This window comes from Berghia stephanieae, chromosome 5, assembly GCF_034508935.2.
Source record: "Berghia stephanieae isolate SIO BIC M18660-M18661 chromosome 5, UCSD_Bste_1.3, whole genome shotgun sequence".
NCBI classification, from domain to species: Eukaryota; Metazoa; Mollusca; class Gastropoda; order Nudibranchia; family Aeolidiidae; genus Berghia; species Berghia stephanieae.
Window position 1 is genome coordinate 7433133 of NC_088364.1, and position 23679 is coordinate 7456811.

The following is a 23679-nucleotide window of genomic DNA, read 5'->3' on the forward strand; positions in this document are numbered from 1 at the left end:
ATGTAAGAATTAGAGCCTTTATAAAATGCAAATGGGGTCACTTTCACCACTCAATTACAATGATTGTTACATATTGGATATATGGCTTACAAGGGGGGAAGAGGGGGAATAAATATTACTAGAACACTAACAGCTCTAAAATACAAATTAAACAATTTTAACAAGCGTTTTTGTGACATCACCACAAAAAAAAAAAAAAAAAAGTACAGCAATAATGAATTATTTTTAAAAACTAATCCAGAAAATTGTTTTTGTGATTTTCTATCAGTTAAACAATGTAAAATAAGGAAACCAAACATTGTCAATCTAGTTTGATAGAATAGCATGAATAATTCTCCAAGGTTAAAAAAAAAGTGTGGACAGAGTATCAACAATATTCAACATCTTAAAAAGTTTTTAACACTGTAATTTTTATGCTAGTTTGTCAGTTTTTGCTTTATTTTTCCTTATTTAACCAATAGAAATCGATGAAAGCAAATCTTTTCCTTAAATTTTTTTAATAGCTTAGCATTGGAGCGTTTTTGAGGCAAACATCACAAAAACCTTTTGCCTAATCGAGGTTTCAAAAATTCGTAGTTTCCAAGGGGAAAAAAAGAGAAAATGTCACTTTAAATAGCTTTAGAAATTAATAATTTGTCCTCAGCATGACCCAAAAATGCCCCAAAATCCTGAATATAGATTCCAAGAAACTAAACTTTCCTTTTCAATAAGATTTATTGAGTCAAAGAGGCATATGCAGTTCTGTAGCTGGAGACAAAAATTTGTAATTCTACTAATGTTTTGTAGCATTAGGCAGGTCTGCTTTTGGCACGACGTTGTATATATATATTTTAAGGATGGGGTGTCAAACAAATGAAATCAAATTACTTTAATGGGAAATGGGAATACAATGTAAAACTCATACCTCCATTGTGCTCTGTCTGGAACACTATAGGCTGTACCGGACTGAGCAGGGCTTGGTGCTGGGGGGTGCCTGCTAAAGGAAGTAACAAAGGACCTTTCACAGAATGGACAGCAGCCGCTGGCTGCGGAGGAGGAGGAGGAGGTGGAGGTTGCGTGTTGGACTTGGTAGTCGGCTTGGCTTGCTTGACGGAGCCGTTGCGTTTAATGACCTGATTTTTGGCACCCCCTCGATTGTCCACAGCTGTTGTCGTGGACCCGGAGGGTGAGGATAAAGAAGTGGTAGCCGAAGTTAATGGAGGAGGTGGATTGACTGCTGCCGCTGTCGTACAGCTTAGTTGATTTTGGTGCTGCTGCTGTTGTTGTTGCTGCAACAATAATTGCTGGTGGGGATGCTGTTGGACATAGGCTTGTACCTGAGGAGAAAGAAAGTCCGGAGTATAGACAATGATCAGTTCCTTACAATACAAACTGCGATCGGTCTTAGTACCCTTTAGTCAAGCCCAAATTCCCCTGCCTTGACCTTTCTGGTAGGCCACACCTTTAAAATCAAGAGATAGAGATGTAAAAAACCCCCCACAAAAACCCAAACAAATTTAAGTTTGCAAACAACCAAAAATGTTCCAGAATTTCCATTTTCTCTCTAGGAAGGAGTGCAGATGCATTGTTGCTCTTTTCACAATGGAAATAAGAAATCACAACTTCAGATAAGAATTAAATGAAATGACATTGGAAAATTTTGTTTTTAGGGTTTTTTATAGCCCTTAGATGACTATTAGGTCATTTCAGCACCAGTAAAAAGGAAGACGATAGAGGAAAGTTGCAGATATGAAGTTAATAGCACTGAAAAAAAGGGACTGGATCAAGTAAGAAACAGAAGATTCCTAGTAAAATGATGTCCTTAATTAGAAAGTCTCATTACTTGACAAACAGTAACCATAAAAGATGAATGTTTCTGAGCATCTGCCTCACCAGCAGGTTTTAACACAATGACAAAATTCTATTTAAAAAAACAAACTAAAATCCTTTGCAGAGAAAACAAATTCAATTCAAAGGTGTCAGCCAAATTTCAAAGAACGCACAAGTAAAAATTGTAACTAACCAGTTGCTCGGTTTTGCCTGCTGTTGACAGGAGAGTGGTGTTGTTACCTACACAGGTAACATTGGATGAGGTGGGAGTGACCGCTGACCCTTGCTTTAACTTCAACAGTTGCTGCTGCTCCAGATCTTGCTGCGTGCTCAACAACATCTGGGCATGGGCTTTCTCATGGAGTTCTTTTTCTACCTTTTTTAATTCCTCAAGGATCTGCTGCTTGCGCAAGATTTGCTCTTCCTTAGTTGCCTGGCTTAAGCATAACTTGTCATCCTAAATTTAAAAAAAAAAAAAAAATTTTTTAAATGAACGTTAAAAACAAACTTTTAAAGGAAAGAAGCCCTTCCATAAATAAAAATCTATGAACTTATTTTATTGTTTTTTTTTTAGGATTTTTTGGATGTTTTTTTTTCTTTCTTTTTTTTTTTTAGGGGGGGGGGGGGGGGGGGGGGGGGTGTTTGTGTGTGTGTGTGTGTGTGTGTGTCAGATAAAAGTTATATCTTAAAATCTGAAAATAAAAGTTAGCATTTTTCTCGGCAGGGAGAAAGCTGGAAATCGGAAAACCCTGGCGGTCTTTTAAATCAACAATTGAAATGGAACTCAATCTTTAATCCAGATAATAATTGAAATCGTTTGTTTGTTTGTTTATAAGGGTTTTACGGCGCTTGCAACACATTTAGGTTATATCAGCGCCAGTAAAAAGGAAGAAAATGGGCTAGTAAAAGGTTCTAGAATAAAGCACAAAAGAAAAAGTAAGACAAAGGGGAACTGGAAACAAATAGGGATCAGATGTAGATTCCAAGAGCACACTATCAAAGTACTTAGTTTGAGACCACCTATAAGTCTCATACGGACACAAGCACAAAATCCAACAAAGAGAAATACACTCAAATGCTTATATTATAAATTCAAAATAATATATAATAATGCATATATATAATGCATAACAGAGAGATGATTTACAAGGAAAAAAATATCATCTCCCAAAACAATAACTACGCATTTGACTGTTTCCCTCCCAGCCAGACTCCGGCCAGGGCCAGGACAAAACCAAGTAATCTCATTCCAAGACAAAGACAGAAAGCATGTTGGAAAACAGATACAAGGGGATAGAAGACACAGTATGTATCTCCCTCCCACTATGGGAGGTCAGGAACCCCACCCAGATAATTGAAACCATTGTATTAGTCACACTTTCCTTGTCTAACTAAATCATATCATTTCATACCTTCTCTGAGCTCCTATCATCTAAGAGCATTCCATCATAAAGTTGTTGAAAATTTTCAGTTATCACAGAATTAGAAGATTTATTACAAGCTTTAGAATCAGCCAGGGATTTTTGCAACTTGATCAAACCTTGTCTAAGCGCTTCTGGATTTTTTCCTGTTGAACAATAATAAAAATAATAATAATAATAATAATAATAATAATAATAATAATAATAATAATAATAATAATAATAACAATAATAATAATAATAATAATAATAATAATAATAATAATAATTTGTATAGCGCCTACCCCGATTTCATCAGGTTCTAAGTGCAGCAAACAACAAAATTTATTTATAGATATATGTTACAACAGCACAAAATGACAATGACTTTTGTGAAATAATAAATAAAAAGAAATGAAGGTAGAATAAACGAAAGAATAGAAAAGAATTGGGAAGGAAATAGCGGCCAACTTTTCAAACAGCTAAAGTGGGACATCCTAAAGCACAATACCGTCAAGACCCCAAAACAACAGTATGTCATGTTTGGACTATTGTATAATATAATCTAGATTTAGAGCTTTTCCTGTTCTTTGTTTTAATTTGCAAGTCAAAAAAAGCATAATCCAGGGACATGCAAGGGTAATTCCCATACATATAGGTCCAATTTATCTTTCATTAGATTTTTTCTCCAAATTACCGAATCGGGACAGTTCCCATTTTATCAGGACAGTTTGCCACTATGAGGAAATAATGAATTTAAGAAAGAAAATTAATTCTATGAGTGTCAAAATTCAACACTCGTAAGAAATATAAAAATAACAACAGCAACGTCAACATCCTCATCAACAAACAAAACGAAAAGAAAGGCCACAATGAAGCAATCTTAGTATCAACATGACTCAATAAAAAAAAAATATACATAGTTGTATATGGTATCAAGTCAGGATTATGTTAAAAAACTTACCTTGGATAGCAGATGGAAAACTAGGAGTGGAATTAGGGCTCTGTGAATCAGGCTCACTGGGGGGTACAATATTGGCCAAACCCTGGACAGGAACACGAGGCTGCAAGGAGCAGACGTCAATTGTATTTTAGAAACATCATTTTTTTTTATACCAAAAAACAGTAACAACAACAGTAAAATTTGAACATAGCATTAAAACGAATAAAATATCTGGAGCTGTTCGGAAAATAATAAAAATTCATTTGTATAGCACTAAACTTCCACTGAAGTCCTCAGAGGCACTATACAATGTATTGGTCTACGAATTTCAAACAAAGAACACACACACACACACACATACATCATACAATACTAAACAACAGATTTCAATAACCATACATAACACACTCAAAACAACGATTGACTTCACCTCACATACTACATATGTATCACTGATTTATAAAGTTTTTAGCTTATTGCCTTTTTTCACCACATTCTGTGTTTGTTTTGTTTGTTTTAAGTTGTTTTACGGCGCTTGCAACACATTTAGGTCCAGGAAGAGCCATTTGGAACAAATAAAACTTATAAGGTAATAGAGGAAAATTCTAAGAGTCACCGTCAGAATTCAACCCTGTGATCTTCGAATCAAAAGGCCACAGACTTGGTATTTCACCATCAGCTCAACCTTACTGATATTTTTTATGAACTCTTTACAGAACAGATGTCCAAGTCATCAAAGAGTTATCACATACATAAAATTCAAAAAGCTCACCTCTTCAATGGGAACATCAGCTACATTGAGTTGGGAAAGTTGGTCAGTGGTGGTAGAGTTGACCACAAACCTATTGGGCCATTCCAGCAAGAGCTTGACAACCTGGGTGTGCCCTCCCTTGGCAGCCTCGATAACCATGGTGGAGCCATCCTACACAAAAAAAAACAATGCAAATTATTTATATGTTGCCTTGGTCAAACAATTGTTACTCGTATATCAAGAAATATCCCTGCCTTAACATTACGACTAAAACATAACGTAACACGACTCAAACATCACTATCCAATCCTGTCAGTGAGAATAATAAAATCTATATTTCCGTGGCAAAAACTATTCATATCTACAGACATGCCAAATTGAAAACTTCAAATTTAGTAATTTTTTATGTCAATTTTTAGTAATTTGACAAGGAAATTCGTAATTTCTGAAATTGTGTATGAACAACCACAATATTATTATTATTAGTATTATTATTATTACTATAGTAGTAATAGAGGTAGTAGTAGTAGTAGTAGTAGTAGTAGTAGTAGTAGTAGTAGTAGTAGTAGTAGTAGTAGTAGTAGTAGTAGTGGTAGTAGTAGTGGTATTAGTAGTAGTTCTTCTTCTTATCATTATTATTATAACAGTAGTAGTAGTAGTTGTAGTAGTAGTACTTTCTTCTTATCATTATTATCATTATTATTATTATTAAGTATCACTAAAAATTAAAAATTCGTAATTTTCCATAAAATTTAGTATTTGGTCATGAAATTTGTCTAAAATTTGTAAGATTCGGCATGTAAGTATCTAGTAATCAATAAAAGATGAAAGTTATCAACCATCTTTATAGAAATGACTACTTTAACTAAAATGATCTGGTCATGCTCAAAAGCTATTTTTAACAAATCATTTATCAACCTTTTGGTTTAAGAAGTCTAACCTGCCTTTGATTAAAACTAGGATCACAAAATTCAACAATACTTCTTTTTAAAGAACTAGTGTAACAGTTACCCATTACAACTTCCTCATGAATAAGAATTTATCAACAAATGCCATAGCTCAGAAGGTGGAACAGTTTAGGAAAGGGACAGAGGGTATGAATGCCATTTCACTACTGTAGATCTGTCCTGCTACAAAAATAAATAAATTTAGTCTTCATCTCTGGATTGTTTTATAATAAATATAAGGAGAGCCAAATGATCGCAAAATCTGGCACCACTTTCTACTAAATTTCTTCCTTTTCTTTCTTTTTATACTATTCTTGTCAATTTTCACATTATTGGACACAATGTACAATTTCAAACTAACAAATCAACGAGCCCGCTTCTTCACTTCTTTCTTGATTATCTTGTACATACCTTAAGTTTATGGTTAGCATCAGCATGGTGGGCTAGGAGGAGTTCCACCACTGCCAAGTGTCCTCCTGCACATGCAAGGGAGAGCACTGTGTGGTCATTGGAAGTTGTGGCACGATTCACATCAGCACCTAGAATGGGAGATGAAAAGGTTGGCTTCAGTTTAAATGCACCTGTGAAATAAGGTCAATTTCACAACTCAAAAGAGGAAAATTAACAAAAAAACAAAACAAAAACAAAATAAATAAAAATATTGTAAATTTATTAGTGAAAAACCGGATGTCATGAAAATAAACGAAGAAGGGGATGGGAGATGACGACACCATTTCCATTATTGTTATTGTAATCAGATTGATATCATCAATAATCAACATCATTTAAATGTGACAATGCTGAACAAAATACTATCACATTAATCAATATCTCATGTATTATTCTCTACTAACTCTCTTGAGTTCAAACGAATGGATAAAAATCAAACAAATTTATACGATATTAAATCATGGTGAATTTGAGAGAGTTAATATTTCAAATTCATGTGTGTTTAAAATAAGTGACAATAAACCAACCATGGAGCAAAAAAAGGCACCAAATGTTTACCTTTGCTGATGAGAAACTGAACAGTGCACAGATGTCCTGCTCTGGCAGCTTTCATCAATGGTGTCCTGCCACCCTCTGACTCGTGTTCCTATAAAAATTATTCATTTTAAAAAACAGCACAAGAACTAAAATTCATATTCAAATATTCCAGAAACTTCTACAAATTCAAAATTAAAAAAGGACAAGACACCCATTAACATTTAAAATAAACTTGATCATAAATTTAGCTAAACAATCATAAATTAAGCAAAACAACTATAATGTATTTTTCATGAATAAAGCAACATTCCACTCTAACATATTAAAGCAATCAAGGAGGTAAAACTCAAAGTTACTTCGATTTAAGAATTCAGTCTAGACTATTCTATGTCCAAATCTTGAGTAAAATTTTTTTTATCTCCCTTCAAATCTGACCCTCTGCTTCCAAATCATTACAGATAAAATAGGCAATATATGCTTTTACTCATACTGACCAATTTAGCTCCACATTCCAACAATGCTTCAGCTACATCAGTATGACCATTCTCACAAGCATACGTCAAGGCAGTATCTCCTGTGCCAGTTTGGGCTTCAACATTGGCACCTGAAAAAGGCATATGACATGTTAAATGCTAATAATTTTTTTTACTGAATAATGGGGTGGGAGGATTGAACATTGATGAGATCTCACTGACAAACACTGAATGAATCAAAGGCAACAAATCCCCTCGTATACTTGACAGCTCAAGCACCCATATCATATGCAAAGGTAAAAAAGGGTAAATTCAGTAATAGTGGGAGGTGGCAGGAGGTTACAACTTGGGTTTATTTTCTGTATTTTAGGGAACAAAACTAGTTAAACAACCAAAATTTGAAGAATTGGTAAAATAATTATAAGATAAGGTGTTTCATCGATATATATATAAATAAAACCATAGCATTGATATCCTTAAGTTTCAAATTTTATGATACAATTAACAATTTTTTAAGATTAATAATAATAACAACCATAATAAACTTTGTTTATCCTTTTCAGAAATTGTACAACAGATGTGGCAAGGGAAAGAGATGGATTAAAATATTGACATTAGAAATCAGCATTCAATAACCTATAAATACCTTTTTTTTTGTTTTTTTTTTAAAAGGATTTTACGGCGCTTGCAACACATTAAGGTCATATCAGCGCCAGTAAAAAGGAAGAAAATGGGATAGTAAAAAGTTCTAGAATTACAATTAAAGCAGCCAAGAGAAAGTAAGACAAAGGGTAACTGGGAACAAATAGGGATCAGATGTAGAATCCAAGAGCATACCACCAATGTACTTAGTTTGAGATCACCTATAAGTCTCATCCGGACACATGCACAAAATCCAACAAAGAGGAATACACTCAAATGCCTACACTATTCATTAAAAATAACAAATATAATAATGCATAACAGAGAGATGATTTACAAGGAAAAAAATATCATCTCCCAAAAGAATATCTATGCATTTGAATGTTTCCCTCCCAGCCAGGACTCCGGCCAGGGCCAGGACAAATCCAAGTAATCTCATTCCAAGACAAAGACAGAAAGCATGTTGGAAAACAGATATAAGGGGATAGAAGACACAGTATGTACCTCCCTGCCCGCTATGGGAGGTCAGGATCCCCACCCAGCTATAAATACCTCAAAATAAATCAAATAAGAATGTATTTATTACATGCCATATAGTGAATATTATATAGATATAGATAATATTGTAGGCTTTATAGAATAATAATAAAAATAACTTTGGAATATTTTAAAAATCAAAACGACAGTCTTGATTAACATGGTAAAAACAAATTTATTAAGATTAGTCACATCAAATCTTGAAAAACATTTATTTTATGACTTCTGATAATAAAATGAGAAATATCTGTCTTCAAAAAGGTTAAATTCCTGGGTTGGAAAAAAAGTGGCTAACCTGAATGCAAGAGAAAAGAGACCAGCTCCAAATGTCCCTCCTGTGCAGCCTCCATCAAAGGAGTGCTGCAACCAAGTTCAATGTGGGCACCCTGTCGGAGAAGGTAGTCGGCAACTTCAAGAAACCCTCCGCAGCAGGCAAGTGTCAGAGCTGTTTCCTGTGTCTCTTCAGTTTGAGCATTGATATCAGCTTCTGTATGGGAGAAAATTTAACATCAATTGTAAAGTGCAGCTTTCTTTTAATCAGACAGAAGACTTTAAAGTCTTCAAAAGTTTCACAATGTGAAGACAAATCAACTTTAAAGTAACTTGGGTCTCAGAAGATGCTGAAAATAACAGGCATTTAATTGTACTAGAATATTCCTCAAAATGAATAACTATGGATAATGAAAGTCTTTTTTATATCTCCATTGTTCAACTAAAACTCACAAACTTTAATGATTATTATTTATGATGTTAAATGAAAAAAAATTAAAATATTTTTTAATATAAGAGTTTAAACGAAGATCCTCAGAAAATGGAAAGGGGCAAGCAACGTGGGTTTGAAAGGTCCCATAAAATTATTTTTGTGAAAATCAATTTTTTATTTTTAAATGCCTCTTGGACTTTGCATGAGCAAAATGCCGATATAAAATTTTGATATTTTTGAGAATCATCTAAAAAAGACATTTCTCAATACAAAATATCAAACAGCAATCGGGACAAAGAAATAATAATCAAAAACTAAAAATTTTAAACGGTACCTTGCGACAAGAGTAATGCCACCATTTCCTCATGGCCTTCCCTAGCAGCTTCCATCAATGGGGTGTATCCCTCATCGTTCACTTCTTCAATGTTGGCACCGCGTTCCAATAGGAGACTGGCCAACTCCAAATGACCTCCACATGCAGCAAGTGTCAATGGAGATTCAAAGCTATCAGCAGGCATGTTTACCTGGATAATAGAAAATTTTAATGAAAACTTTTGATATAGACAAAAAAACAACAACAAACCTTTGAGTTTGTATATAAATAGTTCGAAGATGACATCACTCAGGTCATTGTTATTGTTTTTTGCCATCCGCGTTTATGAGTAATGCTCACTGAACTGTATTAACCCGACTATAAACGTTCATGGATACACACAGTTTTGTGTGTTGGTCCTTTATACTTCCGGATGGCAATGTTATGAGCTTCTTAGCCAAGCGCATACTATCTATAGCGCAATATCCATTAAAATGCTCAAAGAGCTTTTCCGTAGTGGTGGTGGTTGGGGGGAGGAGAGATCCCCTAGCCAATAGCAACACTTAACATTTACGAAAAGACATCTCTATCTTATTTAAATATAATCAAGTGAGCACAAATTCTTTAACATCAAAATATTTTATTTCTTCATACCCTTTCTCATTCTATATATCTAGTTATTACTTCATACCAGCTTTCCACTCAGAAAGAAAAGTAGCTGCAAATTGACTAGATTTCTGAGAAGTGTGCCGCTTTTTAAGTGATATCAGTGCCAATAAAAAGGAAGAAAATGGGATAGTAATAAGTTCTAGAATGACAATTGAAGTACCCAAGAAAATGGAAGACAAAGGGGAATTAGTTAAAATAGAGAAGATGTAGATTCCAAGAGCACACTATCAGTGTACTTAATTTGAGAATACCTAAACGTCTCATCCTGACACAAGCACAGGTCCCCACTAAGAGGAACACACTCAAATATTTAGAAATAATATATGTAAAACAAAAAAATAATACAGTACATAACAGAGAGATGATTTACAAGACAAAAAAATATCATCTCTTAAAACCCTAACTATAATTTGACTGTTTCCCTCCCAACAAGGCTACCCAGCCAGGGCCAGGGCTAAGCCAAGTAATCTCATCCTTCCAAGACAAAGACAGAATGCATATTGGAAAACAGATAGGGGAATAGAAAACACAGTGAGTGACCTCCCTGCCCACTAAGGGAGGTCAGGAACAAATACAAGACATCTCCCACCTACCTGAGCCCCGCTATCCAGAAGCAGTCTAGCCACCTCCACGTGGCCATCCATTGAAGCCTCCATGAGGGCAGTGTGCATCTCGTCAGTCTTGTGCTCCTGGTCTGCTCCAGCCTCCAGAAGGAATTTCACCATATCCAAGTGACCTAGGGGACAGAGGTCATTTCATGATTTTTGAATGAGTAAATAACAGAAGCCAATAATCTTCAAAACATAAGTCTGAAGTTATTTTTTTATTTTATTTTTAATTTAATGATGCTTTTTAAATTTTTCATTTTTTGTCTTTTAAATTTTATTTTGCACCCCAAGAAACCTACGATTGAGGACATTTAGGGTTATAAGAAGACATTTAACAATATTTCAAGACCGTTTTAAAATACTGGTGCATAGTAAGACATATATTTTGTAAAAGTAAAAATGAAAAGATTGTACCAAAGTAGAATTGATAACACTTAGCAGCTTGTTTTACCTTTGTAGCAGGCAAGAGTAAGTGCACTCTCCTTGAACTCATTGGAATGGGTGTTGATGCCAGCACCATGCTCCAGGAGAATCTTGGCCACTTCCACATGACCGGCCGAGGCAGCCTCCATCAAAGGGGTGTGGCCGTTCTCATTGTGGATTTCTACGTTGGCCCCATTCCTGATTAGCTCTTCTACGACTTCCTTGAAACCACCACAGGCTCCATAGTGAAGGGGGGTGTTGCCTATAGTTGAAAAGGGAAATAAGACAGTCAATGACATGGTAATGAGTGAAATCAACGAGAAAGCAAAGCCCCAAGAGCATATGATTCAGATCTTTTTTTATATAAAATTGATGATAATCTCTTGAATTTTATTTACTTTAAGAATTAAATTTTTAAAAAAAATGCAGCAGTGTGGCTCAGCAGTTCAGTCATTGCTTCGCACCCAAAAGGTACTGAGTACAATCACCCACCACTGCGCTGTGTGGCCTTGAGCAAGTCACCTCACCCTAGCTCAATTTGAGGAGCTGCACTGCAGCTGATGCCTGGGTTATTCCAGTCTTCTCTTGGAATAGACCCTAGAGATAATATCGCCTATGGGATTAATAAAGGGAATTTTATTTTTATTTTTAGTTATTATAATTTTTTATGTTTTAAACTATTATGGCAATTCTTCTTTCTTTACAAATTAAAAAAAAATTTTTTTATCAATGTTCCCAGCACAAGAAGCCAACAAAAATATCTGCATAATTCTGTTAAAAAATTCCGGATTTCAAGAAAATGAATCTGCATTATCCTAAAGCACTGTATTGCATTCCTTGTTTCGTAAATTGTCACCTTAAGATACTACATGCATTTCTTACTCAATATATACAATCTTTCAACCAGTTTTCCTCTTAACTTTTGTTTAAAACTCATGAGTCCAGAGAAAAGATCAGTATTTGGCCAATTTTGGTTTTAAAGAATACCATTAAAATAAATATAAATAGCAGATCAGTCTGGCCATTGCTTAATGAAACAAAAAATGTCTCCATTTCAAAAGCAAAACCATTAAGTCTCCTTTTCCTAAATGAAATAAGCACCCCTTCACAATGATCCACAACTAGTATAATATTGTTTTGAAAAATCAAAATCTAACATTATTTAAATGCCATATCTAATGTGATTGCAAACAACAAGAAGCCAATGCAAAGCGTGTTAACAAAATATTATGGATCTCTTTTATTCGCTGTAAATTACAATGTGAATTCCTTCAAATACAAGTAATTTCACTTTCAAAAAGTTTAAATTGAAGCTGCTAAATAAATTAATTTCATCATTTTTTCCAAATACGTTCAGGACATTATGTACAATGGAAGAGCTTTGGTTGTGCCAAAAACAAAAACACATTTTTTTAACTTACCAGCTGAAGACTGGGCATTAATGTCAGCCTTATGCACCAACAAGAGACGTACAATATCCACATGGCCACCACTGGCTGCTTCCATCAAGGGAGTGCAGTCTCCTTTGATACCACGGTCCTCTACATTGGCTTTCATTGCCAGAAGGACCTGCAAAATAACATTTCAAAGATTTGCTTTATAAATTATTGACTTCAGAAGAATACAGGCTAATTTTATGACAACCGTTCATTTCAAAGACCCAAAATAATATCTCAAGTTCACATGTAAACCATATTTTAAGAGAATGTTTCTTCTCAACCAATCCCACACCCAGTCCAAATTAACCCCTGTCTAGAAAAATATAACAAGACTTCCATGCTACAGTAGATGTTTTTTTTTCTTCACGAGTTGCAAGCTTTCCCCCCTAAGTGTGGTATCTTGAAAACGAAATAAAATAAATGAAAACAAGATTCCCTTACCTGAGCCAATTCATAATATCCAGCTGAGCAAGCCAAAGATAGGAGGCTTTCTCCTTCTTCAGATGAGTCAGCAGCATTACCAGAGCCAGACCTGGGTCCAATGGACTCGCTCTCACCACTGGTTTCCAGAGGCACTCTGAAAAATGTCACGTACAGTTCCAATACAGTAAAGCCAAAGTTACCAATGCAATTATAATTCTTATTTTATTAAACATTTTTTAGAGAACATAGAATCAAACTTGAATAAGCTGTTTATATAAACAAGTAAAAAAGGATAAAGACAAAGTAAAAAACTTTTTATCAAATCCATGTCATGAAGAACAGAGTTCATTAAAAAAAATAAAAATAAAAGCAGCTATGAAAGAAAATCAGGATTACAAACATATCTGAAAAGGTAAATCACTCTCCACTAAGAATTGAAATACAGATGATTCCCATTCCATGGAAGATAAAGCTTCTGCTTCAGTCTTACAATAGGCTTTTCAATGGATGTATGCACAATAATTTAAAAAATGGATTTCTTGAAGAAACCTTAATCTCTAAGCACCAGGAGGCGCATAAGGCCTGAACAGCTTCCCTCCATCTGCTCTGGTCTCCTGCTTTAGTTCTTACTCACTGCCAGGAGTATATATGCCAACATCATTCCTTTCCCTCTCCACCATTCTGCCCCGTATTATTTTTGGACATCCCTTTCTCCACTTTCATCCTGGTATCATGCCCATCACTATAGCACAATCAAACCCGTTTTCCTCTCTCAATACATGTCCAACCCAGTTCCATCTCTTCTTCTTTACCATTGAACTGACCTCTGTTACCACCAACTCCATCGCTTTCTCTGTTGTTATATGTTATTACCATCTTATTATTTATCTTCTTCTGAAACATTTATTTTGGAAAGTGTCCACCCTCCTTTCATCTTCTTTGTTAATTTTCCATGTTTCACAGCCATACAGTAACACTGCTTTGATTAGGTATTTGAAGAGACAGGTCTACACTATTTCCTATGTTCAGTGTTTATACATAGTGGAGTTAAAATTGAGAAAATTGAAATTTTGAAATGAGTACATACCCATCTCCAGAGAGAGGCTGTCCCTGGGAGTCTCTCATACGATGTAAAGCCTGTGCAGCCTCGTCCAAAGCACTGCTCACGGATGAGGTCAGAGTTCTCAAAACTTCAGGGTCGGACAATGCCTTTCCATCTTTTGAAGACAATTTGGAAATGCCAGCAGCTTCTAGGAGGGCTTCCAATCTTGCCTGGGTTTGTGGGTCAACACTTTGAATTCCTTGTCCTTCCGCTTCAGCTGCCAGGAGAAATTTGGACTCCCCTTGGTCATTTTCATCGATATCATTTTCCTCTAAGATGAAGGAGTCAACCTGCAATTGGAAATGGAATGATTGACATCTGTGATAATGCATTAATCAACTTTTAAAAGACAAGTAAATACCATTGAATAGTATTAAATTGGCAGTATTAAGGCACCTGGTCAATTCCCATTCAAGACTCATACATGTTCAATTTCTTTAACTTAAAAAAAAAGTAAAAAACTCAAGTCGTTTCCTTTGCAAAGCGCAGCCTTTAAAAAAAATTTTTAATGAATGATCTTCAAACAAAAGATGTTTTTTTTAAAAATAGCATCCAAGTAACTTATACTTTTGTAAAACATTTTTATAATATGAGATGGTCCACGTATCCTTCAAAATACCAAACGGATTTTGGCTAGAGGATTACTGCAGTCTTCAAATCACAGACTTGAAATATTTAATCAAATGATTTTCATTAGAAATGCTTCTAATTTTGATGGTTATCTTTTTCCCAAGATGCATATACCATGTCAATTTAACTGACAGCCATCCCTATCAAAGACCACCAACAAATCCCAAGAAAGAAATGATGTTAACAAGCTCCCCAATTCCGAAATGAAAATGAATGTACACATTCAGTCCAAGTACGATAAGGGTATGGAAATCCATCCTCAACAACTGGAGAAATTTACTTGTCAATTAGAGAACATTTATGTCACAAGAGGACATAAATATTGTGATATAGAGCCATAACCTAACACCATCCAAAAAAGGAAAAGAAAAGGAAAAAGAAATAGAGGGAAAAAAAATACAATAACAAAAAAACAAAAAACAATGCGGAACAGGTAAGTCAATAATTTTTGATGATTAATATGTACACTAAAATCTTGTATTTGTATTCTTGTATTTTTTATATCTATATACACCTACAAATAATGACTTGGTTACTGTCACCAAGACAGGAAGCATCACTGAGTTAAATATAGTCATTAGCACGAACACAACCTTATCTAATTATCCCCACTACCACTACAATCAACACCCTCATTATCCAAATCCAATTTTTATGTGTGAGCATCATGTGGCTATAATTAAGTCCCTACAACATTGGTAGATATCTTACACCTGAATAAAAGCATTTCATAAAATACATGAACTCTTTTCTAACACTCTGACATCATTAGCACTACAATGGAATCTTGATTAAGCCCACTGTCGGATGAGAAAGATTGTTTCGCTTTATCCATTATCAATGGAACACAGTTGAAGAACAGAGATTTTCGGTACAACAAGAGATGGTGACCTTAATCAGAAGTTGATTTTAAGAGTGTTGATTTCATGGGGATTCCACTGCATTTCAAATGTCTTCACATAACATCTTTGAATTTAGAAATCCTCTCCAAGCATATTTTTCTGCAACTTTGTGAACAATCTAATCATATCTTCCATCTTGAGATGAATGTACATTCCTCCATGGAACTCAATTTATATATTTATATGCATTTTGCCCATAAAACAATTGTAAAAATAAAATTTGTAATTTATTTCACTATTTCTCCACTATAAATTCAAGTTAAGCTTTTAAAAGGTAAGCATTTTGTTATTTTTATTATTGTTAAGATTTGAGTAAAAAAATTACTCATAATCATAATCAATATTAATTTAAATTGTCAAGATAGAAAAATAGAAAAAATAAGAGTATAAGTCACAATCTAGATCACTTTAAATTTTTCCAGGCTTGTTTATACAAACAGAACAGGGTAATAAAGATATGAGATTATTGAGAGTACCATTCCATCAATAACTTGATGCATGCCAAAAAAGCCTGAAATCCAATTCTAACAAATTAAAAAAAAGTCTGAAATTTATTTTCAAAATAATGTGACTGTGACCTATCCTCAAAATATGTTAAGATGATCTAGGAGTCGGAAATAAATTAGGCATTCATTATTTATAATGATCATTTTGATTGAGGAAGTCTACAAAGAGAATATGATAGAAAGTGCTCTATCTTTTATCGCCATCTCCTAACCCATGTGATAATACTGTAAAACCGCATTATTGAAATTAATGCTAGGAAAGTATGAATCAAATTTGATTTTATAACGATGCAAATTTCAAAGAAAGAAGGAATCCTGACAGTAATATTACCATTATTTGAGAAGAAGGAGAAGGAGAAAAAAAAAACAACACAACAATGCAATGTCTTTGCCATTTTCATCTTCAAAGCTTAATAAAAATAACTGCTCAAAGAAGCATGCCATTGAGCAAAAGATAGTCTGACGTGGACCAAAAAAAAGAAGATTTTTACATGGACAGATTCAATGAAGAACAATGATTACAAAAATGTGCACACTACTCTGTACATGTACAGTTTACAGTAATACAGTCTCCATTTGCCGAAAAATATAGCAATAGGGATGGTGATCACTATAGATACTATGTGCTTGGCTAAGAAGCTCATAACATTGTCATCCGGAAGTATAACGGACCAACACACAAAACTGTGTGTATCCATGATCGTTTATAGTCAGGTTAATACAGTTCAGTGAACATTACTCATAAACGCGGATGGCAAAAAACAATAACAAAGACACAAGTGACGTCATCTTCGAACTATCTATAAAGATAATTTTTTGATCATCCAAATCCAATCCAAATGACAATTTACAACATAAAATGTTTAAATCCCTCTTTACATTATATCTCCACATGGCATGCCTCCACCTTCAATATGATGATAAAAGGGTGTCATCATTTACAAATTCTTTCCTCTCATTTTGTACAGACAATACTCAATTAACCAGTAGATTTTTGACTAATCAAAACATGGAACTTGTGACACACCTTCACACATGCTCGGACAAACATGGTTGTTTATAAACAATAGCGTGAATGACATCCTGGCCCTCCAGAAATATGCGCCTTAGCAGAATGCAAAGTTAACAAAACTTTGTCATTTCAATCCATTTTAGAATTTAAATTTAAAGCTCTTACTGAACGTGTCCTGAATTATAATGTAAGTATTATATGTTGTATGAATCCTTGTGTGACGCTCATAGCATGTCAAATAATTCTTCAAATCTTTACACGATGAGTCACTTTTTACTTTTAATATAAGCACAAGCTGAATTTTAACTTTGTCTTTCAATTTTTAATTGTACATATGCTTGCAATTTTTAGGAAGAGTAATTTGCATATCTTTTGCATATTTTACTCTTTTTTTGTATGCATATTCATCTAATCTTTTCACTTTTAAAATGCATAAAACCGCTAGGCCAGGATATCGACCTCTCTCTTGATCATTGTTATTGTTTATATACTGCCAAATGGGTGACTAGTTATCACATAAATTTCTCGATCATACATTTAAATTGACAAAATTGGTTTTGTGTTGATTTTATTGATCAAGCAGAAGAACAGAGTGTATTTTACTATGACGTATACCATCAATAGAAAAACCTGTGTAGTTCGCTATGTTCACCAATCACTGCCATTGTTTACATTATGACGACTGTCTGAGAGGCGTGGTTATCTAGGTGTCTATTTATAACAATCATGGTGTTAAGATCAGCTTCATGTCGAAAGAGAAAGAGATAACCAACATCTCCCAACAATTCTGAACAACATCACAAATCTGTATGTCTATGAGAGATAAATATATGAGATGCGGAAATGATTGGCCTCCAATGTAAAATACATTTAATTCCACTATGATAAAGTGAGTCATCATCATATCTTGTCGCGCCAGTGAGTCAGCCAGTCCCGGGCAGTCTGGTTGCATTCCCTCAGGTCAGCATTGGTGCAGTGAGGTCCCAGCGAGCATTCGGACAGGATGTGGTCCATAGTCTGTCTGGGGTGACCGCATGGGCATTCAGTGCCCGGTGAGATTTTCCATTTAAAGAGATTGGTGACGGTGTTTCCCACCTTTGCTCTAGCTCTGTTCAACGCCACCCAGTCTTTTCTCTTGAGGTCTGTGCCTGCTGGGAGCTTTTCTGTTGGGGGCTGGAGGGCATCGTTTGCTGTCTTGTCCCATTCTACCCATTTGTCCAGGTGGAAGAATGCTGAATGGTCTGGGTGAAGGCTCTCTATTGTGAGGAAGCTTTTCCTTGATTTGAGCCTGCTTTTGGGGCAATTGTGGTCATAAAGGGGGTGTCTCTGGTCCATTTCCTGTTTGTATTTTTGTATTTGGGCATGAGTTTCCCTCCGGATGTGTGGTGGGGCTATTCCTGCTGCACGGTAGACCAGTGGTAATGGTGTTGCTCTCAGCTGGCCCGTTACGATCCGGCAGGCGTTGTTGAGCTCGGGGTCTAGCTTGGAGGCATGGCATGATCGGGCCCATACAGCTGAGCAGTACTCCGCAGTTGAGAAGCTGAGGGCCAATGCTGTGGTCCTTAGAGTTTTAGGGTCAGTTCCCCAGTTCATGTTTGCCAGCTTTCCAAGGAGGGCATTTCGCGTGGACACTTTTGCCTTGGTCTTCCTCACGTGTTCTCTGAAGGACAGAGTCCGATCAAGCGTCACTCCGAGGTACACTGGGTGGTAGTTGTACTCTAATGTCTGGCCATTCCACTTGATGTTAAGTTTTTTGTGGGCTTGGTGGTTGTTGAGGTGAAATGCACACACTTGTGTTTTCACTGGGTTGATAAAGTGAGTAAAGGGTACACATGCTCGTGATTATTTTTGCAGAGAGCGCAAAATTCACGACTTATAGACAAAAAAAGTGCAGTTCTGACTTAAGCACAGCTTTTATACAGCTCTGCTTTGCAACAGTTGATGAAATGAGGTGATGTTATCCAAGGATTTTTTTTTTAAAATATTTTTTGCGGAATTCTACGGATAAAACGAAGAATCCCACCCGTTGCAATCTCAATTTCAAGATTTCATGTGTTTCAATAGATTGTTAATTCCACTTGCAATTGTCACACCAACGGCAAAACAGCTGCTGGTGAAGCATTAAGCTGAATGTTTTTGAGTCAGTGCAAATGATTGCTATAATGTCATTTTAATTCTTGGCTTCAACTAGAGAAGTGGTGGTAAAAGTGATGATGAAGATAATAATAATAATAATAATAATAATAATAATAATAATAATAATAGATCTTTATTGTCAATAAATATGGCAATTTGTCATTTAGTTACACTTGTTATAACGTTATATGATAACTATAACATTGAACAGATACTTCACTCCTACTTATTCTCTCTCTCTCTCTCTCTCTCTCTCTCTCTCTCTCTCTCTCTCTCTCTCTCTCTCTCTCTCTTTCTCTCTCTCTCTCTCTAAGATGAAATGGTAGTGTTTTGGTGATCATGTGGGGCTGATGTTGTGAAGGTGTAGTGATAAAGTCAACGTGGCAATAATGATGGTGATAGAGGTAACAATATAAATACTGAAAGAGATGTAGTTTTATCCAGTTGATTAACATTCTTAAAATTACTTGATTTTATTAAACTATATCCTTCAGACAGATAAACAACTGTTTGTCCCAAATCTAAAAAAATAAACAACCTTGTGCAATCATATAGCTTCAATATCTACAAACTTGGCATGTACAAAGAAACGCGACTCCTTTGAGACATACGATCTTTCTGACAGAGACAAAGCTGTTAATGCCAAGTACTCATTTTACACCTGAGTATGGTGAGAGAATATGAGTAAAGAGCTTTTTCCAATGACACAACTATGCACAGCTATATCCTGAACCTATCCATCAGAAGGGACTTGTCATACAACACCAAAATGCTGCATCTACTACATTCACCCTAGATATGAAATTTTTTGGTTAAATAGAAGCTATGCATTTCTGTGCTAAATTAGTGCGCAATCATGCTTTTCTTTAATCTTGATACATGCTTGTTGAAATTGCAGTTTTGTTGGGGGGTCTTTCATGTTTTTGTTTTTTTTTAAATTTGTTGGATGAAAGTATGCTAGAGAAAACATAATTGTTATCACTTGCTTGGAAAGCTAATTACAAGAATAAGATTTGTCAGATTTGTCATGTATTCACAGAAAACGTGATGTAGGTTGGAAATTCTTTCAAATCACAAATTCTGCAATTAACTAACATGTTATCTCTTAGACTGGTATTATTATCAAGACTGCAGTAACTGCTTGCATTTGCCTTCTTGCACTATATCTTTTGGTTCTTCACAATAACCACATTCATACTCAATTCCATTAAAGCTGAATGATTAATGAAGAATAAAACACTGGTATTGGTGGATCTGATTGCTTTCAAGAAGCATGCTGCAGGCTGTCTTTGTATATTGTTAAGAATGTAATAGAATTGAAATACATTGTTCAAATCCTTGAAATGGCTCCTGTCTATCGATAGCTGATTATTGATTATGTAATGTAAGGTTAATTATTTATGTTATTGTCAAATTGCAGCTTAAACTTTTGGGAACCACCTCAAATGAAGCTCTGCATGCTCTATTGACATTTTTGACAAACGCAGCTACAGGATATTTGTTCGATAAAATGAAAACTTTTTGATTCGAACAATTTCTGCAGAAAACTTAATGAATTACAGACCAAGTTCTCAATTTGTTTTTTTTTTATATTACATTAGTTGACACTGACAGTTCATTGAAGGGCTGTTTCTCAGTTTCTGTTCTATGATATAATGAAGAAGAAAAAATGTTCATGGAGTTCATGTTATAATTATAACCTTTGCTATTTAAATTCTGCCAATTTTTTTTTTTTCACCAAGGCAAAACAATTTTGTTGTTGGAAGTGGAAGTGAATGAATATATTCCTTTGTCATTTTTAACTCTTTCAGTCACAATGAGCTGGACAGAAATGGTGAGATCAACAACAAGACTAGATTTGAAAAGCCCAATTGAATATTATGTGACAAAGGAAACCGCTTCGAAACAATCAACTGTAATGTGAAGCAGTCTTCCCACGTTTAGATAAAAGAAAAGTGATAAGAACAGCAACGTATTTATTATCACTAATAACCACGAGCATTTAGCAATGCAAAAAATCAATAGGCGCCCTTGGAATATCCCTCTACTCTTACCCTACCAGTTAGTGAAATCATTCCTAAGAGACTAGAAAAAGTTCATACCTCGGATGCCTCGTCCTCATCACTTCCAGACATATCCTGGGTAAAATTTGACAAGGGTTCCATCGTCGATTTGGCTATTGATTGAGAAGTGCCTCCTGGCGTTGACTCACTTTGTTCAATTTCAATAGTTCTGAGTTTCTTAGTTTTGATGGCACGCACGTTTTGCATCATTATGTCATTTGTCACCAATTGATTCAAATATTCATTCAAATTACGAATTCACAAGACAGTAATATATTTTCATTTTTTTAGTACATCATGTAACCACCTTGACCGCCATTACTATAATACATTATGGGCTCTGCTCAGTTGCCCGGATGATACCGTCTGCGCAGATGCCGATCTTCCATGCGTTCGGCGAAGTTTTTATTTCACCCCCCACAACTCAGCTAAAAACTCAATAATATTTTTCTCTTTCTATAAAATTTATACTACCAAAGGATTATAACTAAATAATATGATTGTGCAAGACAAACACGAATTATTCGATTATATTAGCGATCTAAGGCCTGCATCTTCATCTAGCAATGTCGATTGCACACACAAAAATAACCAGCTAACCAGACCAACACATTCTCAAACTCAAACGGGCACATAATTATCATTATAATTATTACACTTAAAATATAAACAACAATCTGAAGGCATGTGATTGCAGTGGACGAAATACAAGAGGGGACACTGACAATGTTCAGACACAAATAAAAGCGAAATCATGTCAACCCCAAGATTTACGCCCAAAGACTGAAAATGGCTTATCATTTGGAAAATGGGAGATCAATATTGGTCAAGTGCAGTTGGTTCACCCAAAAAACATTTTTTTAATGAGTAGTATTCGTCATCGGGAGGAAAATTGGAGGAGCAACAATCATTTTTTTAATAGTACATTTTAATTAACAAATTAAATATTTTCAATTAATTTAAAGAAAAAAATTGGCCGGTCACGGTGCGGTCATCTGTGTCCAGTCATATCGGCTTCGCCTTCGATCTCAAAATGAGGTATGAAGTGAGTAGAAAAGTGCCAGAAGACAATAGAGAATAAAAAAAATTTTCGCGGCGGTGATGGGATTTGAACCTGCGACCTTATTGGTACGACAACTCCGCCTGGCAGGTGAGAGCGTGGCTCTACCGTGTGAGCTATCCACGAACACAAAAATATTCGTTTCAAACCCAAAGTCATTTCTAGATCCCTCTCTCACCCACTTCTTGAGACCGCCGATTCGTTCGCCACCATCGCGAAGTAATTTTGACCAGCAGTTAAGCTTAAATTTTTATTCTCTATTGTCTTCTGGCACTTTTCTACTCACTTCATATCTTGTTGTTACCAACATAAGTGCCTGCTCCACTCACTTTTCTGAATTAAAAATTCACCCCATACACCGGAGCATACTCAATGTCTCAATCGTTTCTATGTTATATGTTTGTGATGAGAATATTGGCTATTAAGCTTAACTGCTGGTCAAAATTACTTCGCGATGGTGGCGAACGAATCGGCGGTCTCAAGAAGTGGGTGAGAGAGGGATCTAGAAATGACTTTGGGTTTGAAACGAATATTTTTGTGTTCGTGGATAGCTCACACGGTAGAGCCACGCTCTCGCCTGCCAGGCGGAGTTGTCGTACCAATAAGGTCGCAGGTTCAAACCCCACCACCGCCGCGAAAAAAAAAAATAATAATTTTATTCTCTATTGTCCTCTGGCACTTTTCTACTCACTTCATATCTTGTTGTTACCAACATAAGTGCCTGCTCCACTCACTTTTCCGATCTCAAAATGAGGACGCTTTCCCGGTACTTTTATAACTCGCGTTACGTTATCTTGCGTCCCCTCGATCTGTTGCCTCCAGCGTATGTGTGATTATGTGAACGCAGTCTAAAATGTCCGTTAATCGTGACCTTTGTTTGAGTTCAGTGGACAATGGATGTAATGGTAAAAGACGGGATAAAAATGTTCTTGTTAAGCGAATGTTTATTGTAACGGTGTTACTTGGTATGTAGCTACAGTATAGACATGCTTGCATTGCATAGACTTGTGAAAGTATTGTGAAATCCCTTGACCGAGGAGTTAACCCTCATCTGTGTGGGTGGGTGGGTGGGCGGGGGGTGTTTGTGTAAATAATTTGGCGTCCTAATTTTTCTTTCAAAATTTGCCTCCTTTTATCAATTGAAAGAAAAAGAATAAAAATAATATAAATTTAAAAACAAAGTTTGTTGCTTTTCTGCACA

General features: G+C 35.4%; 1 protein-coding gene across 1 annotated transcript in view; it reads right to left on the minus strand.

The window, feature by feature from the left end:
* The window catches only part of LOC144972333 (ankyrin repeat domain-containing protein 17-like), a 44344-nt gene extending 22531 nt beyond the window's left edge, over positions 1-21813 (minus strand). The window contains exons 1-16 of the mRNA XM_078913429.1: positions 21458-21813; positions 14155-14459; positions 13086-13221; positions 12627-12774; positions 11234-11467; positions 10768-10910; positions 9527-9716; positions 8785-8976; positions 7332-7441; positions 6859-6946; positions 6262-6389; positions 4925-5074; positions 4174-4273; positions 3222-3376; positions 2003-2266; positions 905-1316 (exon numbers count right to left, since the gene is read on the minus strand). Of these exons, the coding sequence (XP_078769555.1) occupies positions 905-1316; positions 2003-2266; positions 3222-3376; positions 4174-4273; positions 4925-5074; positions 6262-6389; positions 6859-6946; positions 7332-7441; positions 8785-8976; positions 9527-9716; positions 10768-10910; positions 11234-11467; positions 12627-12774; positions 13086-13221; positions 14155-14459; positions 21458-21628 (2926 nt within the window). The 5' untranslated portion in view covers positions 21629-21813. The remainder of the gene's footprint in view (positions 1-904; positions 1317-2002; positions 2267-3221; positions 3377-4173; positions 4274-4924; positions 5075-6261; positions 6390-6858; positions 6947-7331; positions 7442-8784; positions 8977-9526; positions 9717-10767; positions 10911-11233; positions 11468-12626; positions 12775-13085; positions 13222-14154; positions 14460-21457) is intronic.
* Positions 21814-23679: the final 1866 nt, after the last annotated feature.